The sequence below is a fragment of the Manacus candei genome, unplaced genomic scaffold (assembly GCF_025592945.1).
Source record: "Manacus candei isolate 608988 ecotype Guabito, Panama unplaced genomic scaffold, ASM2559294v1 h1tg000023l, whole genome shotgun sequence".
Classification (NCBI taxonomy): domain Eukaryota; kingdom Metazoa; phylum Chordata; class Aves; order Passeriformes; family Pipridae; genus Manacus; species Manacus candei.
Window position 1 is genome coordinate 23,902,946 of NW_026138071.1, and position 25,727 is coordinate 23,928,672.

Sequence of the window (25,727 nt, forward strand, 5' to 3'; positions counted from 1 at the left end):
GAGGTGTACCTGAGAGACATTTAATTCAGACAGCACAGGGCTAGTTACAAATGTCTGGGATCATTTTCCATAGGCTGTGATCATCCGCTTAACGGCTTTGCCTAAACCACAGTTCAGAAAGTATTCACATAAATTGCATCCTGTAATCGAAAGTCCTGGGAAACAGAAATCATTCAGGGTTCCCAAGGAAAACCCTGCAGCAGAAGTCTCTTCCCACGGTGTAAATGTGATTCTCTTTTTGGCCTTCTGTTGAAAAAAGTCTACAAATAAACTCGGAGTGTGTGTGGCTTTTTAATCTTCCTCATTTTCCCTTACTATGGGGAGAGGAAGTGATAAAAGCCTGATAGAGCTGGCAAATTAAACTGTCCAGAAAGGAACTGGCTTTAGGCTGCACACTGGGGGAAGATACAATCCTTGATAGATGAGACTTAGCACAGATCTAAGTACCTAGAGATGGGCCTAAGGAGTATCACACTCATCTTGTTCTTTCAGAACTATTTCCCTTGTTTTTTTCAAATAGTGGAAGAAAAAAGTCCTCTCTTCCTTTGCCCTCCCTGGAGAAAACAACTGGGGAGAAAACGAAAAGGACAAAAACTGCTCTCCACTGAGAGAGTGATGAAAACATTAATTTTTATCCCCAAAATGTTATCTCTTCTGGAAGAGAAAAAAAAGCATTTGCCATCAAAAAAGAGCATTGATGAAACCTCTTCTCACTGCTCTTAATTTCAGCATATGATTGGAACGTAGAAAAGGTGGAAAAACTTGCCATGTGGACACCATAAATCCCTTGCTGCAGCCAGTGCTACCCTGCCTGCTGTGGGGGCAAATTACTTGGGTGTTTTTCCCTTCTGAGCCTCATCTTGTCACAGCCAAAGGTAGTGACATCTGCCAGTCACTGGGCTCCAGAGTGGTGCTGATGGAGCTCTGCTGCATCAGCCTCTTGTGTACATAGTTCTGTGGGTTACCAGCTTCAGCAGCTTCCCGGGGGCAGTGATAAAAGGGGAGGAAACCTGGTAAGAGCTGTTCCCTGAGTCCCATGGGAGAGATGAGCATGCTTGGAATTGTTGTTTGCTCAGTTCCACAGGGTGGTTGTTTTTGTGTAGATCTAGGAACTGGTTTTCTGCAAGAAGTTGCTGACTATTACTTATTTTGACATTCAAATGACAAAGTAGGGGTGGTTTATTTTGGGAAGGGATTTCGACAGGACTGGGCAAGGGTTTAAAAGAATAAATCTTTTTCATGGAAAAGGGCTAAAGTTAGGTTTCTGTGCTTATGCTGACAAGTCTAAACTGAGCTGATTTTTAAAAAAATGCTCAGCATTCATGAGAAACTACTGAAATTCCTGAGTGTGCTTGGGTTCATCTGTCTTTCCTCAGCCTGCCTTCCCCATGGGATGCCATGGATGGCAGTGACCCAAACCAGTGCAACCCAGAATGCTCAGGTCTGCCTGGCCCACTGAGTTACTGGCTGGCATTGAGGCATGGATAGAGTCCTTTCACTTCCATTTCCAGCTCTCCCAAGGTCCCCACCTTCTCTGTTCCCTCCTATTGCCCTCACACAGTGAGTCACAAACACAGGCTCACCAACCTCCTTGTACCCCCGTGGTTTGTGCGTCGGAATGGACGTGCTTTGGAAGTGGGGGTGAAGCAGAGATCCAGCTGGAAAGCTGAGGGATGTTCCTCTTTTCCTTCCCCAGAGCTTGATGCCCCCACCAACCTGAGGTTCCTGAACACCACGGAGCACTCGGTGTTGGTGCTGTGGACCCGGCCCCGGGCGGTGATCACGGGCTACCGGCTGACGGCAGGTCCCACGAGGGGAGGGCAGCCAAGGACCTACAACGTGGGACCCTCTGCCAGCAAGTACCTCCTGAGGAACCTGCAGCCTGGCACCGAGTACACCGTGTACCTCGTGGCAGTTAAAGATGACCTGCAAAGCGACAGAGCGACTGGAGTCTTCACAACTTGTGAGTGACACACACACGTAATGCCATGGCCCTTCTTCAAAACTTGTGCTCAAAGCAGCTATTATTGTGAATTGGTTTACAGAAGCAGCCTTTTGAAGTAGCATTCCAGCACAACAGCTTGGGAAATAGTCCTTATTCTTCTTTCTGAACTAGTTGGCAGGAAAAAGAGTTATTTGCATCAAAAAGCTTTTAGTAAAATATATTTTGGCTTTCCTGATTATATTAAAAAAAGGGAAAACTACTAGTACCTCAGTTTTTATTTAGCTGAATGTCAAAGAAATTGAATTTTACTTGCTCTTTCTAACTGTTTAATTTTTGGCATGATGAGTTAAGGAAAGCATACAGCTCCCTTAAAATGGGCAAGGAATAATTAGTCTGTCATTTGTATAAAGCTGAAAGCAGACATTTCTCAAGCCCAACCATACCATCTAAGGCAGCTCAACTGCAGTTACTCAAACTGGCACAAACATGGCATTCTATCCTTTTATTTTTTTATTTTTATTTTTTTTACATTTCAGTCATCTGTACATGTGCTGCTGGCTTGGAAGAAATATTGAGCAAATTCAGGGAGGAAAGGGAGTCCTATAAGAACCCACACATACTTGTAGAAAGAACAAATAGATTCAATGTTTAAATAATGACGATACCATCATATAAACTAACAAAATTCAAAGCCATCCAAGCCCAGAACCACATCCTTTTTTCAAAAGAGAATGTGGTTTCTTTTAGAACAATGTGAAACTAAAAATAAGGGTTCAAACTTTGAATCAGAATAACACTGTTGACATTGGCAAGATACTTTTTGCTGACAGTCAGTCTTATCTAGAGATATTTCTCTATTAGGATATGATTTGGTATATATTACCTTCAAATTCTGGCTTGTCTGAATGAAATCAGTCCAGTTCAAGACTGTAATTTAATCAACCAAGTCTTTTCACTAAGAACAAGGTCATTTCAGACCCAACTCAGTGGTGTTATTTAGGCTGATTCTGGGATACACAAAGGCTTTGGATTCCGTGTGATGCTCCTGACAGATATCAATGAGACCACAGATGCCTCAGCCTGACTCTGAGCTCCCTTTCTGCTGACTTCAAAAGAGTTGAAGATGTTGGTGAGGGTTAGGATGGTCCTTGCTGGGACAGCTGGCTGACAGACAAGGGTGTAGGGTTCTGCCGATTAGAAGGCAAATGGGGGGTGAAGGGAAAAAAAAGCTATTTTTTTAGGAACACTTTATGTATTGTGCCAAAAAAACCAATAATCCCCAAATTCTTGGGGTTGGATGCATAGAGGATCCTGAGAACCAATTCAGTATTTTTGTTTTCCTCAGCAGTCCCTATGATCAGACCACTTGCATACCATGTCTATCAAGCCCAGCAGCAGACAAAAATAACCTGTCAGATCCTTCTCAAATCCCTGGATTTTCAGAAGTGTTGTAGTTCAGCAATCATTACATACCCCAGCTCTTTGGGCTGCTGTAAGTCAGGTTTTCTGACTGTTTTGAGCCATCGTAGCAGGTAGACTTCAACTCTGCCAATTCCCTTCGCAGATCAGCCTGCTGGCTCTGTTCCTCCTTTTAACACGGAAGTGACTGAGACTTCCATAGTCATCACCTGGACACCTGCCCCAAGGATTGGTTTCAAGGTAGGAGAAACTAAGGCCTGTGTTTCTTCTTCCTCTTGCTTCATTGTGGCGGGGAGGGCGGATTGAAGCAGTTTCCTATGGACTGCAGTGAAGGTTGGAGCACAAGGGAAAGGGGTGCAAAAGACCTGCTGCTTACAGGGTGTGGGTTTAGGTGTCAGAGGTCAATGCAATCATGGAGCTTCAGGTGAAGTTCATCTGAAACACACGTTACAGGATTAACAGCTGGTGTGTGGCTTTAGGGCCCACGATGCTCGTGTGGGATGATAAGTCAGGATGCTGATGGTTAGCTGGGATAGGAGCATTTGAGACTGAAAAGCAAACGTTGCTTCCCTGCAGCTGGGGGTGCGCCCAAGCCAGGGCGGGGAGGCTCCGCGGGAGGTGATCTCGGACTCCGGCAGCATCGTCATCTCCGGGCTGACCCCCGGGGTGGAATACACCTACAGCCTCACGGTGCTGATGGACGGCCAGGAGAGGGAGACCCCCATCGTCCGCAGAGTGACCACACGTACAGAACTCTTGCTTTTCCACCATTACTCCCTCTTCCACTTGCTTCCCCTGCATGGGAGTCATTTCCTCCTGTTGAGGTGGCACTGCCTCATGCGGTGCAGGGCCGCAACTTCAGGAGAATAGTTGTAGCTAATTCCGAAGGGTGAGGGTGTAATGTGGGGAGAAGGGGTGCTGAGGCAGCCGGCGGGATTCCCAGTGTGCCACTGACCTGTCTATCTGAACACTTGCAGCACTGGCTCCACCAACCAGACTGCGCCTGAAGTCCAGTCCTGATACCGGGATCCTGATTGTCTCTTGGGATAGAAGCACATCTCCAGGTAACTGTGTGAACTCACACTATGCTCAAATCTGTTGTAGCAGAATGGTAACACTTCTCTGGTGCCTTGCTGTTCAGTAAGGAGACTTCAATGGAAAACGTGTTGTTGAGGAATTTAAGGAAAAATGTACATACTTCTAGATATTAGCATTTTGCACTGACAGTAACTTATTATTTTGGAGTTTGAATGTGTTCAGATATTTCAGTTGTTTTAAGGATTTGAAGGATCTCTTCAAATATCCCCAGGGGTTTAAAAATAGCCCAAGGGAAGGAAAGTGAAATGTACCACAAAGATTTTGGAAGTGACAGATGAGTTTGTGTTATTGAGAGTAAGTATGGAAGTTCTGACAGTGTTCAGGGTAAACTCTTCTCCCACAGTAGCTGATGGGAGCTGTACAATTGACTTCCACAAATGGAGGATTGAAAGCTTTTTAAAACCCCTCTCTGTCTGTAGCTGAACCTTTTCTTGATGAGTCATGAGACTTTCAGTTTGCTGAGGAGTTGAAATGCTGTGAGAATGGCATGGCTGCCTCCTGGGAAGCTCATTTTGGGGTGCCTGACAAAACAACCTCTTGCCTGCTGGGCTCAGGGTGGCAAAATCACTTGTAAAATGTCAGGTGTTTGCCTCAGTTGTTGTGCTGAGGCCTGATGCAAATGAGCTCAGCAGGAGGTCACTGCACACTGGCCTCTCTGTATTTCAGGCATCAGTGGGTACCGTGTGACCACCACTCCCACCAACGGGCAGCAGGGCTCTACCTTGGAGGAGGTCGTGGGTGCAGATCAGACCACCTGCACCTTTGAAAACCTGAACCCCGGTGTGGAGTACAATGTCAGTGTCTACTCAGTCAAGGACGACCAGGAGAGTGTCCCCATCTCTGAAACCATCACTCCAGGTAAGGAAAGGATGAGCAGCAGGTTTAGCTACTCAAAGTCCAGGGGCTGACCGCAAGAGCTCTGCATGCACAACTCCTCCTAGCCTGATGGCAGAGGGCTTAGGCTTTACATTTAGTCTCAAGAAGCAGAATAGCCAAGTACCAACATGTGACAGAGCAGTTCTTACACCCCTCTACTTCTTTACATGGGCAGCCTAGGTTGTCTGTCACAGGGTGGTGGCAAAGAGGTGGATCTGGTGTATCCTTACACTAAGCTGGAGAGCAGCAGAGACTTGACTTAGCTCTGAAGTGCCCCAGCATCTGGAGCACAGCTGATGAGAACAGTAAGTAGGTGATCAGAGTGGGAAGCAAGCACAGGAGAAATTCTGGCAGCAATAGTGACAGAAAATCACTTGAGCACAATGGAGAGGAAAGCCAGGATTGAAAGGTCCATCACTGTAGCACTTCTGGGACACAGAGTGGTGTGTGCCACCTCACATGGTGTGCTGGGATGACTGCAGAAACCACCTTTGTAGCCATAGTAGCAAAATGCATCTCCCCAAATGGTTTCATGTCATTTTCCTGTGTGAGGGGCTTTGTGTGTTTTTGTTTGTGCTCAGCCCTGAAATGATGCCAGCTACTGTGTTTGCTTGCTCTTATAACACTGCTTTAAAATTTCCACGCTTCACTGAAGTGCTGTGTGCTCCCCAGGGGGGAACTAATACTGTGATACATCATAATTAAAGCAGTAATAGTTTTAGCCCTTCACCATCTTCTGGTGGGGGAAAGCTAAAAATGTATGTCTCTGGCTTTTAGCACTCTTTAAAGGTGATATGGTACATGCATTCCATGTGGATAAACCATGATCTTACAGAAAACCGGCATTTTTTTGCATTGATTCTGTAAAATAAGTATTTTCCTTGCAGGACATTAAAATAGAACATAACCAATACAATTAAAACAATATTTCTGTCTCATAATTCCTTTTCAAACTAACTTGAAATGATCCAACAGGATGGATACCAAGTCCTGCATCTTTGACTCACCTACTGGTGTCTGATCCTGAGGAAAAGCATCCATCAGTTCCCACAGGATCACCTTGCTAAAGTTACACAGCCAAATCCTGTGGCTTAAATCAATACCAATGTACTGACTTGAGCAACTGAGGGTTTGGCCATTGTCAATTAAAGATGCATCTGCCCAATTCCCTGCCCAGTTCTGTTGGTCCTAACATGCAGGAAATGAGCACTTTTAATAATAGTAATATCAATAGAGGAAACAGTCACAGCTGTGCTTGTTTTCCCTACAGAAATTTAGGCAGTATCTGGAAGGTAATTAAAGAGCATCCTTATTGAATGGCTCAGATCTGAGATTTTCAACACTTTAGCCAACAATATCAGGCACTTGGCCACAGCATGTGCTGGGCATAACCTCTGAATATGGAGATGTTGTCACTGACAGGATTCTTATTGTCTAAAGGTCATTTTTAACCATTTTACCATCTTTCCAAGGAAGTATTTTATTACTCACTGTTCACTATCATCTGTTTTTAGCACAGATATTGCAGCAGGTAGTGGTAAGTAGAACTTGAGGAATTCTGGGCCAGATCCTCAAGCCATTACAGGGGTTTGAGGCTTTTTTTCCAAGTCCAGTGTAAATAGTTCAGACAGTGGATGATCTACCCTGAAACTTTGATGGTTCTCCCTTGCTGAGGGTCTAGTCTGATTTAGCCCCTTCAAATAAGTTGATATTTTTATGACCCCAGTGATAAAAGTTAGACTCACCATTTGAAAAAGACAAGAATTCTAGAGGGTCAATCAACTATTATTTCAAAGTTGTTGTTTTATTTATATATTAATAGACTTTGATCTCTCGTAGTCTACCTTTAAAAAAAAAAAGGGAGGGGGCTATATTTTTTGTGTTTCTATTTTCATCAGAAAATGCTGGGTCTTCATGGCTCATCATTGCTCAAAGTAGATTTGTTGCAAGTTAAGTGCCTCTTGTAGGGCTTTTGGAAAATTGTTATCTCTGTAAAGTGGAAGCACATTATCTGAGGGTTTGCCCAGGGAAGCAGCTGGAGACTGCATTGAAGGGTAAATATTAAAAGACAAAATGAAAAAAGGAAAAAGCGAAACCACCAAAACCTAAAAGCCCACCAGAAATCCTCCTTTCCCCCCCCAAGAGAAATTCTGCATATCACCTCAATTGCTTCCAAAGGTCTGTCAATGTTAATAGTGATGAACACTGCTTTTTTCTCCCTTGTCTTTCTTTGCCTCTGTGTGTCTCTGCCTTTCCCATTTGCTCTTTAACTCATTAGAGGTGCCCCAACTCACTGACCTAAGCTTTGTTGACATAACTGACTCGAGCATCGGCCTGAGGTGGACCCCGTTAAATGCCTCCACCATTATCGGGTACCGCATCACAGTAGTTGCAGCAGGAGAGAGTGTCCCTATTTTTGAAGATTTTGTGGACTCCTCAGTAGGATACTACACAGTGACAGGCCTGGAGCCGGGCATTGATTACGACATCAGTGTAATCACACTCATTAATGGCGGAGAGAGCGCCCCCACCACTCTGACACAGCAAACGGGTGAATCTTGAAAACTTCCATGTTTTGGGACGTGGGCGGTGTTCCCTGCTGGCACTGGCTGTTGGGATGATGGGGCTTTGTCAAAAGAGGAGTTGAGCCACTCGCTGTGGGGATGCCAGACAGACGCAGCTCGCTGCTTTCTCCAAACAGCAGCTGGGGATGGGTATGTGCTGCTCAGTTTCTGAATTTGAGGCATTTCAATCCCATGAATGGCTGCAGACTTGCCAGGCTCATTCACCTTCTGCTCTTCAGATTTCCAAGATCCAGTTGGAATGGAGCCTGTGTGTGTTCACCAGCCTTTAAAACTGCGATTCCCCAAAATAAGAGTGCCAAAGGGCAGAGCAGATCAGCAGACACACCCTCCAGCTGTCTGGGCTTCCAGCAGTCCATTTCTGTAGTGGCCTCACTCTTTCCACAATGCCCCAAGGGGTGCAGATGGACACCACTCCCTGAAGACATGCCAGTGACAGCCGTGCCACACTGTCGAGGGTCTCTATAGTGCATGAGCAGAGGGCAAGCTGGAAACTGGTTCTTGCATGAAATCCTGATGTGTTAGAATTTCCTGAGGCTGTAAATCCTTCAACACAAGTAGAAGTAGAGTCATAGGAAATTAGTGATATACCCTCTCCTCTCCTGTGTGTGCATGTATGGATTCTAGATGAGATTACTTTTCCATCTGTAAGCTGCTGTATGGCAACTTTAAACCTCTCTTGGCACCACATCTGTGATATGAAATCCAGCTGCTAGAAGCACATTACTGAAACTTGCTACCTTGTTTTCAAATTAGCCCCATGGGGTATATTTAAGGTATCAGGAATTGCCAAGAGGTTAAAGCGGCCTGACAGTAGTACAGACACATTCTTCTCTTAACCATAGTGGAACCAAGTGTAGTCTAGAAGTCTGTCTGCATGAGTCTGGTGCAGTAGTCAGTAGTCTGTTGTGCATGAGATACTTTCTGTGGTGATTCCCTGAACGTGCATCTTGATCAACTGTTATGAATCAGAGGACTGAGCTGGATCTGTTCTTTGCTGTGTAGCTGTGCCTCCTCCCACTGATCTCCGCTTCACTAACGTGGGGCCTGATACCATGAGAGTGACTTGGACTCCCCCGACTTCCATCGTGCTGAGCAGTTTCCTGGTGCGCTACTCACCCGCCAAGAAGGAGGATGACGTTGCAGAGGTGACAGTTTCACCCTCAGACAACATGGTGATCTTAACAAGTAAGTGGGTTACCTACGTAAGTCAAACAAATATAAGAGGCCTCTTTTCATAAAAGCATAGAATTTTTAGGGCTGGGAAAGACCCCATTGAGTCAAACCATGAACCCAACATCACCATGCTCACCACCAAGCCGTGTCCCCAAGTGCCATATCCACACACCCCTGAACACTGCCAGGGATGGTGACTCCACACCTTTCTGTGAAGAAATTTTTCCTAATATCTAACTTTGACCTCCCCTGGTGCGACTTGAGGCCTTTTCTTCTTGTGTATTGTTACCTGGGAGAAGAGACCAACCCCCACCTTGCTATCCCCTCCTTTCAAGGAGTTGTAGAGAGTGAAGGTCCACATGACACAAGAGGAGGCAAAAGAAAAGTTGCTTACTCTAAGTGTAGCTGGCCAAATTCTCAGCTGGTCTAAGCTGATGTCTCGAGTAGCCTCATACAAACTCACACTAAATGGGCTTTGGCCTCTTGCTTTACTCAGGTTAAAGCCAAACCACAGGAAAGCTTTTTCCTATCAATCCAAGGACAGTGATGAATCAGGCTATTGGGCAATTGCATTGATTTGCAGCCTGGTTAGGCATTAAGAGTAAATACATATTATTCACCTGGTTTGCCAAGGACATGCAGAGGTTCAGGGAGATGATCAGAATGTGCAAAAGGTCATTGCTCCTTTTGGCTTTGTATGCTCAGACCAGAAAATACATATTGCTTGGAACCTTACAGGACATGACGACAAAACACGGGCATTTTCAAAAAGCTGACATTAATTTTTGGTTGTATTTAAAGTTGGGCTTTTTTTTTTTTTTCTTTGCCCTGGAATCAGGTTGGTTGAGCAAGAGACAATACCCACTTTCAGAATAAGAGACCAAATCTGGAGCTCATCTGAGTTCCAGTAGCTGTGTTGAAAATCCTTGGCCATATTCCAGTTTATATCAGCTGAAGCTTTGGCCTGGTGCATAACTAAACTACAAGATAACTAGATGGGATCTTGTAGAAAACAAGTTGCTTCTAGTCAGTCTCCACAAACTGATGAAGCAATGATACAGAATTCCATGCTCCCTCAGGCTAAAGCATTGCAGGCAACTGTAATACCAAAAAAAATAACTGGCTTAAATTTTTGACTGACCTGGAGGCTCAGATCTTCCATCAAGCAAAACCTGATTACCTCTCTTAAGAAATACAGTTAAAATTGTGTAGGTTGAACAACTTGTAGTTATTAGCAAAGAAATATGTCTAAATCCCTGTTCCTAAACTCCACAGACCTGCTCCCTGGTACTGAATATCTGGTGAGAGTCTACAGTGTTTCTGAGCAACATGAGAGTGCACCTCTTTATGGAATCCAGAAAACAGGTACTTGGATGCATCCCAGGACATCCTTAATGTCATCCTTTAAGAATTCATTAATGGGACTTAGCTCTCTTTTGTGTGTTGCCACCTTGTTGATGGGTCATCAGCTAGATGATCATCAAATGATAATCATCAAAAGCAGTGCAGATGCACATCTTGGGGAACACTAGGAAATTCTGTGTTTTCTATCTGAGAGCCATAACTGCCATTGTTTTTTAAATTGTAGACCCTGGTGTGAATGTACCCTGAGAACAAGCCCAGGCAGAGCATGTTGTATCTGTCACTGAGTCTGTCTTGTTCCATAACTGTGTAGCAGACTTTGCTGGTCATGTGCATTGTTTTTCACAGTGTTGTCTGTGTGTGCCACACACGCTTTTCCTGCTGTCGCATTCCAGCACTTATTTATCTCACTTGGATCCTGAACACATATTTGTTTAGTTCCACAGCTGAATAGCATTTGGTTTCTTACCTGGCAGTGTCATGGTACAGAGCTTAAGGAAACGTGGCAGTGGTGATTACGACGAGTAGCTCGTGGAGCTCAGTCTCTTGTCTCTTTGCAACACGCAGGTCTCGATTCCCCCACTGGCCTTGACTTCTCGGATATAACTGCCAACTCCTTCACTGTGCACTGGATGGCTCCACGTGCCGCTACCACAGGCTACAAGATCCGGTACCAGCCGGAGCAGGGCGGTGGCAGGCCCAAGGAGGACCGTGTGCCCCCCTCACGGAACTCCATCACCCTCACCAACCTGCTGCCAGGCACCGAGTACGTGGTCAGCGTCATCGCCATCAACGGCAGGGAGGAGGGCATGCCCCTAGTCGGCCAGCAAACCACAGGTGAGCTTGAGAGAACGCTGCCTGAAAGTTGCAGTGAGGGGTTTGAGTGTCCTCTAGTGAAGGAGTCGCTGTTAAACCACATCTTTCCTACCAGCTGGTGAAACTCAGCTCACGAGGAAGTGCATGTGATGCTGAGGTAGGGCCTGGTTTATAAAAAGGTGGGAGGACCCATGCTACTTTCAGACCAAGTCAGACCAATAGTTAGCAGAACTATTTTCATTACATCTGGTCCAATGCCAGATGGTTTTTAACCAGATACATCACTTGTCAGTGTGTGTGCACAGGGCTAAAAAGGCACACAGATGAGTAGCAGAGGAGCACGGTAGGGTAGGGTAGAGTATGTAGCTGATGTAAACTGTGTTTAAATTCTCCTTTCAATTCTCTTGTTTTTCTAGTGTCTGATGTTCCAAGAGACTTGCAAGTTGCCCCTGCTGGCCCGACCAGCCTTGTGCTTTCCTGGGATGCTCCTGCAGTGACAGTGAGATACTACCGGATCACGTATGGTGAAACAGGTGAGGGCAGGCAGCTACAGCCAGGCACAGACCAGGAACTCTGTTCTGAGGCCTTAGAAAGCCACAGCAAATAGCAAAGGCAACTTTGGCTGTAGCAGACACAGAGGTGTCTCTTTTGAAGAAGAGCAAATAATTTTTTGTCTACCAAAAAGAAAGAGCATCAGGAGCACTCTGGTGATTTGAGAGGTGGTTCTGCATGCATACTTCATTCTTTTCTTTGGGATCTCTGAAAAGCAATTTGACCCAACAACCATTGAAATCAATAGAGTCCTGCCTTCAACTTGATGCATACAGGATTGTCCTGCTTTCTGTAGTGATTACATTTGTTTTTCCACAGGTGGAAGCAGCCCTGTGCAGGAGTTTACAGTGCCTGGCACCATGTCTACTGCCACCATCAATGGTGTCAAACCTGGTGTGGAATATACCATCACTATGTATGCTGTAACTGGCCGTGGAGACAGCCCTGCCAGCAGCAAGCCAGTCACTGTCACCTACAAAACAGGTGAGACCTCATTGAACCAAACAAGACACAAAAAAACCCCAAACCCTACAGCTTTGTGTTGGCTTGTCCCCCCAAATGCTGATCCCTGGTTTCTTTTAGAAGCCACGGGCTGTGTTGTGAGCCCATCAGTTTCAGTGGAGCTGCAGATCTTGGTGGCCCAAGATAATGACATGACACGGAAGGGGATCGTGGGCTTGGAGGAGGGAGATCCTGTGGAGTCCAAATGGGGATACAAGCAATGTTTGACTGCTCACTGCAGAGTGGGAATCCTGTTGGGCTTTCATATCATGGAGTCACTGCTAGCCTAACACTGGTGCTTCTGGTGCACTGTCATCCTGATGAGACCTGACTTTCTAACTCCAAGACTGTCACCTCACTCCTCATTCAGATATAACCTAATCTTACTCCTGCTGTAGCTGCAGATAAAGGCATTTAGTAGCCTTTAAAACAGCAAAAATCCTCAACTAATATTGATTCGAGGTCAGTCACCTGCACATCATGGTTAAGGCTTTTTTGGTCTGGGCTAGCATGAGGGACAAATAAGTAGCAACCTGTGTTTTCTAAGTGCAGCCTAGAAAAAAAAGAGCAGAGTAAAATTCAGCCAGGAGACAACAGTGGGGGGAGGGTTTCCTTTACCAACATACTCAGAAAAAATATTTTTACTGCCTAGAAATAGACACACCATCCCAGCTGCAAGTCACCGACGTCCAGGACAACAGCATCAGCATCAGGTGGCAGCCTTCAACATCCCCAGTCACAGGGTATCGAGTGACAGCTGTCCCCAAGAAAGGACATGGGCCCACAAAAACTAAAAACGTCCCTGCAGGTAAGAGTGCATGTCACCTTCACCAGATCTGTAAGAATGTAAGAGGTGAACACTAAAATCTTTCTCCCGCTTGTAGCTTTTTTGCCATCCTGCTGCCTTCAGTTGGGTTTCATTCAGAAGAAGCTAGGGCAGACTTTTTGCCCCAAAAGCTTTATATTTCTTTGACACCACTGGGCTGCAAGGGATTATTCTTGGCAATCTCAGTGTCTCTGAAAGGCACCTGCATTTCAAAGAAATGCCATTGGATTTTCTAGCATCCAGCAAAGCTTCCTCTGAAATCCTTCTGAAGGTCACATAACGTGACCCTTGGTCGTAGCATGGACTCAGTCACACACACTACAGGCTTGTTACTGTGGAACCTGCCAGGTCAGCTCTTGGGAACACAGTGCATTTTGGGGGATCAGCAGAGGTTAGCACTCAGGGATGCTTGTGATGCAGCTGGGGTGATGGCCAGTCTTATCCTGGAAAATGATGAAAGCTGTGTTGTACCTCCTGTGCTAACCTGCCCTTTCAACTGTGGGGCCTTTGAGCGGGTGCTTTGCTGTGCCCTTCAGAGCAGCATGGTGCAAACTGAAGGCAAATTTGGTTTGTCAATCCTGTCTTGTTTTAATGACATTTATTCATGGTATGGCTTTTACAGGCTCATCATTCAAGGCTACTTAGAGGGCAGTTCTTTGCTGTTCTTTCTGACTAATGCTGTTTTTTCCTGCCAGATCAAACTCAGGTCACTATTGAAGGTCTGCAGCCCACAGTGGAGTACATGGTCAGTGTCTACGCTCAGAACCAGAACGGGGAGAGCCTGCCCTTGGTTGAGACAGCTGTCACCAGTACGTATTTCACTTCATGGGAGCAAAACAAGTGTTATCTGTCAATGTCTGAACCTCCCATGCAGCACCACAGTCCCAGGGAAAGCAAAAGGCAGGGGCCTGCTCTCCAGGAGAATTCAAGGTGGTCTGCCCTGTGAGAAGTACTGTGCACTTAAGTTGCAGATGCTGGCACAAACACAGTCCCTCTGCCTCAAGCACTGGCAAAATGCAATTTCTTGCCCCCTCAAAATGCTGCGCTTCTGATTTTCTTTCACTAAAACCATGAAGTCTTTTGGGGTTTCGTTTGCCATCAGCCAATCAGTGGGTAAAATGTGCAAAGATCTCCTTTGAGGAGCTAGGTGGCAAAGGTGATTGCTCTTGAGGGACGGGGCTGGGCTTGGCAGCACTTGCCCTGTGTGAAGAAGTAAGGGAAACCATGAGTTTTATCAAGAACTTGGGATGAAGCACTGCAGAGGAAAGGGCAGGTCAGTCCTGGACTTATTGTGTCTGCCTGGATGAAACTGCTCTGGTCCCAAAGAGGACACAGGAGCGAACATGTGACTCAGGGATATCTCTGTGAAGTGCCTTTTTAGGGACACCTTTGGGCTAGGGATTTGCCTGCATGTTAGTCCCTTTCTCAGGCTTGTAGTCAAAACCATAACTCAGCCCCAAACGTTACAGAATTGTCCTGAAGACAACAGGAGCTTCTCCATAGCCTTGCAGAGATGGGAAGAGAGTCCACACCAATTTCAAACCAACAAATTCCTGGACAAAAATCACCTTTGCCAACTAGAAAATGTAGAAAATTGAAGACTAATACAACATGGCAAATAAGGAAGTTGAAACCTTATAGAAAAGCATAATTTTGATCCAATATAAAAATAATATATCAGATCCTCCCATTTTGTGTAACAAGTGGGTATATTTCTGTGGTAGCCACTCCAGACTTCTGTGATCAAGGCTCACTTACCCTGCTGTCTAGCACTGAATTCCCACCTTGCTGGGAAAATCTGATTAATTGGTCTAATTGGGAAGTGTGCCTAGCACCCAGCTGCACCTGTGGACATTCATTCCCTGTGCACTCAATACAAAACTGAAAAGTTTGTTCCCAACTGATTTTAAAATATACTGAGTAATTTTGCTTTCTTGATTAGTGTGTTAATTGGGTATTAATTTATGAAAGAAAAACAGTGGGGCTGATTCTCCTTGGGCTGGCACTTTGCACAGCAGCTTGCAACAGTGAAAGGCCAGTGCAGCGTGAACCCAAACTTAGTCAGGTGGGTTCTCTGGCTGCCTTTAGCACTAACAGCCAGTTACATGGGAGAAATGGGCCTGAACATTCCCATTTCTTTTTTATACTCTTGTCCACTTTAAGGTAGCTTAATGCTCTTAGACTTGTATAAAAGGTGTTTTGGTGCCAAAGGGACTCAAAAATAGGTAAAGGTTGGTGTCCTGGCTGCTTTGAAGGTGGCAATACAGGTCCTTTTGGTTTCAACAAGGCCAAGATTGCCTTCCTGCTGTCTGGTGCCCCCAAACTCAGCCTCATAGGTGTGAGCATGTGTGCAAGGTGCAGCACAGAGGAGAATCAAGTACCCCCTTGCCACGCAAAACTGAAAACTGCTTTGCATGTAATGGAAATGCTTTTTATTTTGCTCACACACAACCTGCTTTTTATCACATAACCTCTTACCGTTAATTTGCCTAACAGACATTGACCGCCCTAAAGGACTAACATTCACTGACGTGGATGTTGATTCCATCAAAATTGCTTGGGAAAGCCCACAGGGGCAAGTCACCAGGTACAGGGTGACCTACTCAAGCCCTGAGGATGGAATCCATGAGCTATTGCCGGCCCCAGGGGGCGAAGAAGACACTGCTGAGCTGCATGGCCTCAGGCCAGGTTCTGAGTACACTATCAGTATCGTTGCCATTTACGATGACATGGAGAGCCTGCCCCTCACTGGGACCCAGTCCACAGGTACACCTTCCACTACCCCCAGCAGGCCATGGCAGCAGGGGCTTCTGCCCTGTTGGGTAATGTGTGCTTCCATGTGCACCCGGGAACCCCCGGGGCAGCCGAGGGGATGCGATTGCTCTTGAGACATGGCTCAGCTGGTGCCAGGGAGCTGGTTGAGAGCAGGGTCAGCCTGCAGACACACTGAGAAGGAAGGATAGTAGGATTGGAGGAGTAGACTCTGGAGAAAGGAGGGGTGTGTGTCCAGTAGTGTCGTGTTCCTTGTCATGGAGCCTAATCTGTCATGACCTGCCCTCTCACAACGCTCTTGTCTTACCTTTGGGATGTGGGGCACCTGGAATCAGAGGTAGTTGCCAACAACAGAGAGATGAGGGCAGCTTTCCTCCCCCAGAGATCTTGGATGGGACCAAAGATCAGCAGGAAGAGCTAGAAGATTCCCTAACCCTCAGGTCTCACAGAGCCTCCAGCTCCTTCACTGGCACTGCCCTAAGGACCATGGCCCACGTGCATGCCCACACCCTGTGCTCACATCACCTCCACAAGGAGAGGACATGCTCCATTCAGGAGAGTCCCTTCTGTGCCAGGCTGATCCCACCCCATGTAGAATGCGTTGAAAATTCCTTTGTGAAAAAGGAAAAGGAAGCTAATTGCTTGCAATAAAATTGCTTCCAGCAATGTGGAATCCATTGCCAAGCTTCCAGCATTACCAGATGTGACTTTGTTACACAGGTAACACCTGTGTAATAAAGGTCTGCTGTTCATTTGTGGATGAAAAGTTGGTGCTATAATTCCAGAGGTGGAATGAAGACAGTGTTTCCCAGTGTGCAGATTGCTATGCTAAACTGCAGCAAAGAGCTCTATTGATGAAACAGCTGGCTGACTACCTGCTAGAAATGCAAATCTAGGACTTCTTCAAATCCACCCTCTGTGGTTTACCTTTTGTGGGCTGTTCAAAAGCATATTTGAAGTCATTCAAGATTTTCCATTGACTCTCACGGGCTTTAGATTGAGTTCTGAGCAAAGCAAGAAGGGAGAATTGTTCTGTATTTCCATTTTATAAAACTGGAAAACTTCACAGCAATGTGCTCTAGTGGGCACTGTGGTAAGGGATATCTTTCCTCTGTTTACAACCCATGGATTACCAACAGTAAGGCAAGAAAACACTTCAATGGATGCTCCTTTTTTATGCAAACATTTGTTTATAAGGATATCAGATATGTTAGCTCATGAACAGGCTCTTGTGTGATGAGCCTTATGGCCACCACAGCTCTGCTTTTCCATTGCCTTGCTCTCTGTGTAGTAATTTACACTTGTGTAAGTGGCTGTTAAATGCTTCCCCTCTACATTTGCAGTATTTTTATATCCTCTCTGCAATTCCTGAGCCTTCTTCCTACTTACTTCTGTAAATCATCATGAACAGATAGGGGCAAGTGAAGCAGGACTAAACTATGAGCTGTGGGCTGAGAAGCAGAGCCTGGTGGAATAATTAAAACAGACGGGCCTGCTGTAGATTTAAACACCTCCCAAAGCCTATAGGTTATATCATAGCAAATGTCAGTGCTCTCTTAACTTCAGGGCCTGAAGCATCAATATCTCCTTATTTCTGCTGGAAAGTGTTATGTAGATTTGAGAGTCTCCTCCTAAATACCATGTCCCCTTCCGTGGTGCTTTATGCCTGTGCTTGCGGAAGGCACACCACTTTCCTGGCCTAAACCTGTCTCAGGTTCGGGAGAGAAGACTGTCTTATCCAGGACTGTCCTTTTTAAACTGACCCTGTGCCAATTTGGATTTTTGCAGCAATTCCACCTCCCACAAACCTGAGGTTCACTCAGGTAACTCCCACCAGTCTCACGGCCACCTGGAGCGCACCCAACGTTCGCCTCACTGGCTACAGAGTCCGAGTGAACCCCAAGGAAAAGACTGGGCCTATGAAAGAAATCAACCTTTCTCCAGACAGCACATCCGCAGTCGTGTCTGGATTGATGGTAACTCTTTTCTTTGTGTTGGGAGGAGGAGGTGTTAGGAGAACTTGAAGCAATTTCCAATTCCTGGGTCAGGAACTTCAGTTGGAGCAGAACATTACAACTCCTGAGGGTCTGACTGAAGCTGGTGGCTGGTCAGACTGCAACTACTCCTCACTGTAGTTTTGTAAAAGGCAAGTAATTGGCCTGCTGGATCTGCATTCTTCCTCATCTCCCAGCACAGAGAGACTGGATGCCTTAATCAAATGCAAATTACCAGGTTCACAATCAGGAGTAACCCAGTAAAATGCTTTTACTCATCTCTCACAAAAGAGGTCAAGTAAAGTGATCTAAGGCAGGGGGTTTCAAGCTGTGATATGGGAGCTCTGGCAGTCTCTTTCCTATTTTTAGGACATCTGCAAAATGTAAGTTAAAAATGCAGGTCTTTTGTGAGTAGGCTTAAATTTGCTATATAGCCATCTTCTCCACTGGAAACATTTCAGGAGTTCCTGAACTGGAAAAGGTTGAAAATCACTGCTTTTATGGTTCCTGCAATCTTAAAAAGCTACTGATCTGTTTTTAAGGAGTTTTATGAATCATTTTCAAAAATGAGCCTTAAAAAACATTCTAATCTAAGTGGGCTCATGGTCTGATGGAGTCAAGGACAAAAAACCCCATGCTATAACTTCTACCGTTCTTTTATTCACAGCAAGAGCCACCTTATCATTGTAAATGGCATCCATTAACCCTGGGAAAAATAGGAGGGAAATGAGGTTTTTTTTCCTGAAGAATCAGCTTTGAAGCACAGATTCCAAGATGAGGGATGATGAATAAGCTTTTTCTAGGATTTCTTCTGCTCCTGAGTGTGTTCATGTGCACTACTAGTATTACCAACAGCACTGTTTATCAGGGTCCATGTCTACTCTTTTATTACAGCTGGAAATAATTAGAATTATCCCATCAATCCATCCCTGATTTGAGTTATTTTAAGGTTTCATACTTCAGTGACTGAGAAATGTGGCTCCACCAAACCCTGAAGGAGGGCAGGAGCATTTCCCTTGTGCTAGTTCCTTCTCCTAACACTGTGTAACCTTGTTCATTCCAGGTAGCAACCAAGTATGAAGTGAGTGTGTATGCCCTGAAGGACTCCCTGACCAGCCGGCCAGCCCAGGGGGTGGTCACCACTCTGGAGAGTAAGTAGTGACCCTCCCCCAGTGACCAGTTAGTCCTGTGTGGATGCAGAGGCCGGGATCCTGCTCTGTGTCGGAAGCGGGCTCTGTACAAAGCTCCACAAGCACTTGGCTGATAGGATTCACAGTCCCCACTGTACTGACAGGACATCTTTTCCTCCTGGTGCAGATGTTAGCCCCCCTCGCAGGCCCCGTGTGACAGATGCCACCGAGACAACCATCACCATCACCTGGAGAACCAAGACTGAGACCATCACTGGCTTCCTGGTTGAAGCTGTCCCAGCCAGTGGCCAGAACCCTGTTCAAAGGACCATCAGCCCTGAAGTCAGGAGTTACACTATCACTGGTAAGTGGGGGCTTCTGCAGGTGCAGGCCCTACCTGGGGCATATCAGATTCTTGGATTCTAATTGAATTTCCTTGAGGAGAACTACTGCAGGAACAAAAGGAAGGAAAAAATATGAGTTATAAAGACCAGTCTCCAAGAAGAGATTGTTGAAAGACATTCTCATGGCCCTTTTGGATGGATTAGCTAACATTTATGTTTCAATCTCATTTTAGGCTTGCAGCCTGGCACTGACTACAAGATCTACCTTTACACCCTGAACGAGAATGCACGCAGCTCTCCAGTAGTACTTGATGCCTCCACTGGTAATGATCTTGTCTGACTTTTCTGCTCATGTTGACACATAGTGACCACATATGGTCAATTAGGAGTTGCCTGTATCTGATCACATTCAATGTTTACTGTGACTTAGAGCAGTAGGTTTTACTCCTGAGTCTGAGAAGGGTGTCGAGCAGATAGTAAAGAATCTGCTGGTCTTTACTGCATTTGACTTGTTTCCTTTTGCTTTCCCCCAGCTATCGATGCTCCTTCTAACCTGCGCTTCCTTACAACCACGAGCAACTCCATCCTGCTTACCTGGCAGGCTCCCCGAGCCAAGATCACTGGCTACATCATCAGATATGAGAAACCTGGCTCACCTGTCAAGGAGGTTCTGCCTCGCCCTCGGCCCGGCACCACCGAGGCCACTATTACTGGTAAATGTTTTGTCTGGGAGCTCTCCATCTGAAACACCTAAATTTGAAGAGAAAGGGAAGGCAGAATTATAAAATGTGTTGGTGGTCAGGTAATAGAGATTTATTGTGGTTTCCCTTATTCCAATGCCAGTCAGTGATTTTATGACCACACCTGTCCTACAACACATTAGTCTTCACTGATCGTTCAGCCACCACAACCGAACAATCCAGATGTTTGTTTCTACTGTCACCACAGTTGTTGTCCTTTCAAGGAAAAAGGCCCTGACTGTGGCACCCTGCCAGTCACACCTGCTGGGCTCATTATGTTTGGGTCTGTGATCCCAGCTGACATGGTCAGATTTCAGACTTGCTCTGAGAAACAGGAGGCTGAACTCTCTTGTCCTCCCTGAAAACCTCAGATCCAAAATGCACACACCCATGCTGTAGCCATTACCCACCTCTCATTCTGCCTCAGATCTCACACATAATCATGAAAGAAAAGCAACTCTTCATTTTAAGATGGTTTTATGTCCTTCCTCCCTCCCTAGGTTTGGAACCAGGTACTGAATACATCATCTACATCATTGCAGTGAAGAACACTCAGAAGAGTGAACCACTGGTTGGCAGAAAAAGGACAGGTAAAACAAAGCTCTGAACTGGTGTGTGCCAACAGGAGATGATGTTTTCCAGTTGCAGAATACAATGTCAGGACTGAAATGATAATGGTTTTTAAAATATCCTGTTCACACCACTCACACCATGCCTTTTTCTATTGAGTCAAATAGGCTTCGTAAGAAGGTTTTTCTTTCTAGGATGCAGGAGGTACAATTCTGAAATCACATTAATTGTGTTTAGCTGTGCTTGAATGCTAAGAACAGAACAATATGCTTGGTGCTGGATTCTTGCCTGGGTACCTACTTGATAATTAAGTTAGTGTTGACACTCACATTACTGCCTAACACATGATGGCATCAAATGCAGAAACCATTCATTTGTTGCCCGTTGCATTTCCTTACTCTGCAGCCTTCCCAGTATGAGACTGAGATACCTGTAGCAAGCAAAATACCAGCTAGGTATCCAAATGTGACCAAGGAGCTAATTTCTTCCAGCATACCAGTGATTCCTCTTAAACTGATAACCTGTGACTATCATTTGTAATCATGTGTAATAATTTCTTCTCAATTTGAGCAGTGGTGGTGGCTTCTTTGGGTTCCAGTGTTCAAAACTGTTGCTCAGCTGTATAAAAACTTCATAGTGACACACTTCTTATGCCTATGTATGAAAGATGTACAGATATTTATATGGCATATAAATATATAGAGAGAAATTAACTTTACAGTCACAATGAGGTCATAAAAAGTGTGTTGCATGCTGGGATGATTGCTAATATTTGCTGCTTGGAGTGGTGTACAGCACCCACTGCAGCTGTTTAATTTGCTGTTGTTGATTTGCACGCTTTGCTTTATGACTCCAACTTTTCTTTGGCCAGATGACCTCCCCACATTGATTACCAGACCACACCCCAACCAGCCTGACATCCTGGATGTGCCTTCCATTGACGAGGGGACCCCCTACATCACAAACAACAGGTATGACAATGGAAATGGTATCCAACTTCCAGGCACCTCTGGGCACCCACAGACAGTAGGACACCAGGGCCAGCAGGTCTTCTTTGAGGAGCATGGCTACAGGCGGCCTGTGCCCACCACAGCCACTCCCCTCAGGCCGGGCTCGAGGCGGCCGCTGCCCAACGTGGACGAGGCCATCGAGATCCCGGGCTACCAGGTGCCCATCATCGTGGAGCCTTCCTACCCTCACTCCCGCGGGCCCCGGCGCAACGACACCACGGGCCAAGAAGCTCTTTCTCAGACAACCATCTCCTGGAGGCCACTGCTGGAGAGCTCTGAGTACATCATCTCCTGTCAGCCCATCAGCCAGGACGAGGATACGCTGCAGGTAACTGGGCTGTCCCAGCAGAGCCTCACCTGTGGCAGCACATTCCCTTGGGAGAGCAGTCCCTTTGCTGTACTAAGAGAGTGCCAGTCAGAATCAGCTTGAAGAGTCTGTTTTAACACACAGCTGAGACCAGAAAGGATAAATGCCTCCCTCCTCTCCTTCATGGAGAAGGCTACAGGATAAAACAGCTAAACCAGAAAGCCTTGAAATGCTGTCAGGACCAACATTTCACCAGGGAAGGGGGCAGTCAGGGAGCTGAGTGGGAGTTTCAAAGGCTGAAGTGCTGCTTCTCCAAGCCAAAGACTCCTCCTATGTCTCCCTTGGTTTCTGTTTTGCTGAAATGGCAGTAATAACATACCCCTCATGATCTATAGTCCAGAGTAGGCAAGTTTAATTTGGTATTGTTTGAAGTTCTCAGAACATCTGAGGAGAATGGTCTGGCTCCAAGATGGTCATAGAGGTCAGTCTAAGCCTCTCTTTCCTGTGAGAGAGGTAGCACCTAAAGGGTGTTCACTCCTCCCTTTCCAGTGACCTGGCATTGTCTCTTGTTGCAGTTCAGGGTTCCTGGCACTTCCTCCAGTGCCACGCTCACGGGTCTTACAAGAGGGGCCACCTACAACATCATAGTGGAAGCCCTGAAGGATCACCGGAGACAGAAGGTGCTGGAGGAGGTGGTCACAGTTGGCAACACTGGTAAGGAAAAGCCTTACAGAGACTGGGTGAACCTGTGCTGTCCCTGCCTCATTTCCTTTACTCAAGGCAACTTACCTGGTGCCCAGGCCTGAGAGTAGTTCAGAAAGGAAACCTCTTCTGGTAAGGAGAGTTTTTGTAGCAGGACACTGGGACAAGTGATTTGTGAGGTCCACTGGTTTGGGATAACTGACTGTGGGACTAGAGCTATTCTGATCTGCTGTCTAATCACAATGTGCTTTGATGCTCCACAAACTCCTCAAGGTTCAGTGCCCAAGAGAGAGACTAAGAGAGCTGGTATTTGCTCCTCTGGAAGGAAGTCTGGGATCACGCTGGAGTCGCAGATTCCTGCCTGGCTGCTTAACTGCCCTGTCAAGTCACTTCCCACTGCTGCTGTTATCCAGCAGCCCTGTAGACCATCTCAAAGGCAGGTCTGGCAGCAGGGCAGGCTGCCCACAGAGATGCTGATTAAGCACCAACAGGCAGCATTTAGAAACCATGTGACCAACCACAAGTACTTGTGGTCTGAGACAGCACTTCCCACAGCTGGAGAGCCCAGAGCCCACACACACCCTGTGGGACCTGAGGCTGGTCAACAGCCCTCTTCTCCTCCTGTGTGTATTTTGAGGTGAAAAAGAAGAGGAGGAGAGGAAATGAAGAGATAAGGGTTTATTTTCTCCATCCATTCAGTCTCTCCATGCAGCTTCCTACTGCCTCCACCTCCCTTGGAAATAAAGCTATTTTTCTGCTTTCAGCACCCCAGTCAGTCCTAGACTGAACCAAGACCATTAACTCTCGACCATCACATGCTGAACTGGTGGTTGTAAAACACCCACCTGCCAGTCAGGGCACACACCTAAGGTGAAAAATCACTGTCCAACAACATGGTCTGCTCTCCTTCTCCCATGCCCCTGCCAAGAGCTGGAACCTGAAGCGCCCCAAAAAAGTGCACGTGCACCTACCAACCCCTGTTATCCCCAGCATCTGACAGCACATTTCTCTTAAAAACAGGCAGAGTCAGGTCATGGCTCTCCAGCAGCAAATGCAGAAACTCACACTTGCTTGAGATTTGGCAAATGAGAGAATAGCCTTCATGCCAGTTTTTTTAATCATTCAGCTGCTGTGACACACGCAAATGGAAAATGAATCCCAGGGAGTCTGGACTGCTGACAGAACCATCAAGTACATGCCCATGAGGCAGCTCCATTACTGTCAGGGGATTATAAGAAGAAAAAAAGTGTCTATTCAGTAAAAATCGTTCTGTGTTTCAGTAGTTCCTATTGCTGAGTGTGATGAGTGTTTCTTCTCTCTTTTTTTTTTTTGTTGCAGTGTCTGAAGGACTAAACCAGCCAGCTGACGACACCTGCTTCGATACTTACACTGGCTCCTTCTATTCCATTGGCGAGGAATGGGAGCGCTTATCTGAAACTGGCTTTAAACTCTGGTGCCAGTGTTTAGGCTTTGGCAGTGGCCATTTCAGATGTGATTCTTCTAGTGAGTAGCTTGCTTTTAACTACCCCCATCTCCAGTCTCCCTGAGCGCTGTTGGCATGTTTGACAGAACCAGCCTGATCCAAACATGAGGCAAAGGAATGCAGGATCTGAAGTATTTAAACCAAAGCAATGTTTTGCATCATGGGAAGTGATGGAAAACTTTGGTTGCCTCTGAGCTGTGCAGCTTATCTAGTATTGCCATTCACTGCACCAGCAATGATTAATATTGTACTGATAAATTAATTTTCACCCTAGTTAAATGTTTGTTTTATTTTCCCTACCCTTGCCAGGCAAGGTAATATGTAAAAGTGAGATTGGCAAGACACCCAAGTGACAGTGTCTGAGTAACCATTTGAAACAACAGCTTTGAATATCAAGTTGGAGTTGGATCTTCATCTCCTGATTGTACACATTGTTACAGTGGGCCAGACAGAAGTGGTGTGGATCTCAGTGGGTGTTACAGCCAGTCTGGTTTGCAGTGCAGACAGCCTTTGCAAAGCATCTTGCAAAACCAGTTTTCTAATTTTTCTAACGCTTCTGCCCAGGGCACTAAGTTTGATTCTTTGCAGACTGTGGTTTACATGGAAAAGCGTCAAACTCGATGTAAGGGAGTGGAACAAAAGTCTGTGATTAAGCAGTTTAACACAACACATACCCGACTAATTGAAATTAGGCTTTTAAATTGTGGGATAAGCTCAGCAAAGAGGATATTTCTGTATTTGCATAGGCTCAGAGGAGTGACTGAAGGAAAGACTCTTATTTTACAGGATTAATATTTATATGTCATTATATGATACACATGGCTTACCCATTGTGTCTTGCAGCCTCTGTGATACAGTTTATACTGGGTATTTGCTCAAAAAAGAGAGTATTTAAAATATTTTTCTCTTTCTTCCTGCCCCATGTCTGTTAAATTCCCTTTCATTTCTCTTCCTTCCCTGTTAACCAACCTTCCTCTCCTTCTCCCCACTCTTTGTCACATCCTACCTACTCTTTTCCCAAGAGCCTCTAGCCATTTCCCAGAGCTGAAACAGTCCTCAGCAGTTAAAAACTGCAGCATCTGAACCCATTTCCTCCTTGGGACTTACATGAGGTGAAAAGATTCCTTCTCTTGCCCTTTTGTTGGCTCCTGAGACAATGCCAACCTGTTTCCCTCCTGCTGTGCCACTGCAGCATGCGGGATAACTCCTGCTTCTTTTTGCTCTGCCTCCCCCAGAGTGGTGCCATGACAATGGAGTGAACTACAAGATTGGGGAGAAGTGGGACCGGCAAGGGGAGAACGGCCAGATGATGAGCTGCACCTGCCTGGGGAATGGAAAAGGAGAATTCAAGTGTGAACCTCGTAAGTCTCTTTGTGATGTTCATTTGAGCTCCCATTCAGGAAATTTCAGCATCTCAGGGCTGTCCCCATTAACTTCTGGTCCTGCCTTGGGGGCATGCAGAATATCAGTGTGTCTGATTCAGGCTGGACTGGTGACACCTTCCATCTGTTCTCACAAGGGC

At 46.0% G+C, this 25,727-nt stretch overlaps 1 protein-coding gene across 6 annotated transcripts in view; it reads left to right on the forward strand.

The window, feature by feature from the left end:
* The window catches only part of FN1 (fibronectin 1), a 53,338-nt gene that overhangs the window by 24,367 nt on the left and 3,244 nt on the right, over positions 1-25,727 (forward strand). For 2 of the 6 annotated variants that reach the window (XM_051786729.1, XM_051786728.1), the window contains exons 20-42: positions 1,697-1,963; positions 3,510-3,604; positions 3,941-4,109; positions 4,342-4,428; positions 5,129-5,320; positions 8,926-9,108; positions 10,372-10,461; positions 11,026-11,295; positions 11,691-11,807; positions 12,145-12,309; positions 12,980-13,135; positions 13,849-13,962; positions 15,650-15,919; positions 17,714-17,901; positions 18,983-19,070; positions 19,237-19,413; positions 19,627-19,716; positions 19,927-20,106; positions 20,634-20,723; positions 21,575-22,041; positions 22,596-22,734; positions 24,061-24,225; positions 25,441-25,566. In XM_051786729.1, coding sequence (XP_051642689.1) covers positions 1,697-1,963; positions 3,510-3,604; positions 3,941-4,109; positions 4,342-4,428; positions 5,129-5,320; positions 8,926-9,108; positions 10,372-10,461; positions 11,026-11,295; positions 11,691-11,807; positions 12,145-12,309; positions 12,980-13,135; positions 13,849-13,962; positions 15,650-15,919; positions 17,714-17,901; positions 18,983-19,070; positions 19,237-19,413; positions 19,627-19,716; positions 19,927-20,106; positions 20,634-20,723; positions 21,575-22,041; positions 22,596-22,734; positions 24,061-24,225; positions 25,441-25,566 — 3,885 coding nt within the window. Of the gene's footprint in view, positions 1-1,696; positions 1,964-3,509; positions 3,605-3,940; positions 4,110-4,341; positions 4,429-5,128; positions 5,321-7,616; positions 7,890-8,925; positions 9,109-10,371; positions 10,462-11,025; positions 11,296-11,690; positions 11,808-12,144; positions 12,310-12,979; positions 13,136-13,848; positions 13,963-15,649; positions 15,920-17,713; positions 17,902-18,982; positions 19,071-19,236; positions 19,414-19,626; positions 19,717-19,926; positions 20,107-20,633; positions 20,724-21,574; positions 22,042-22,595; positions 22,735-24,060; positions 24,226-25,440; positions 25,567-25,727 lie in introns of all 6 variants that reach the window. The other 4 variants (XM_051786734.1, XM_051786731.1, XM_051786730.1 and 1 more) reach the window with 4 other exon arrangements.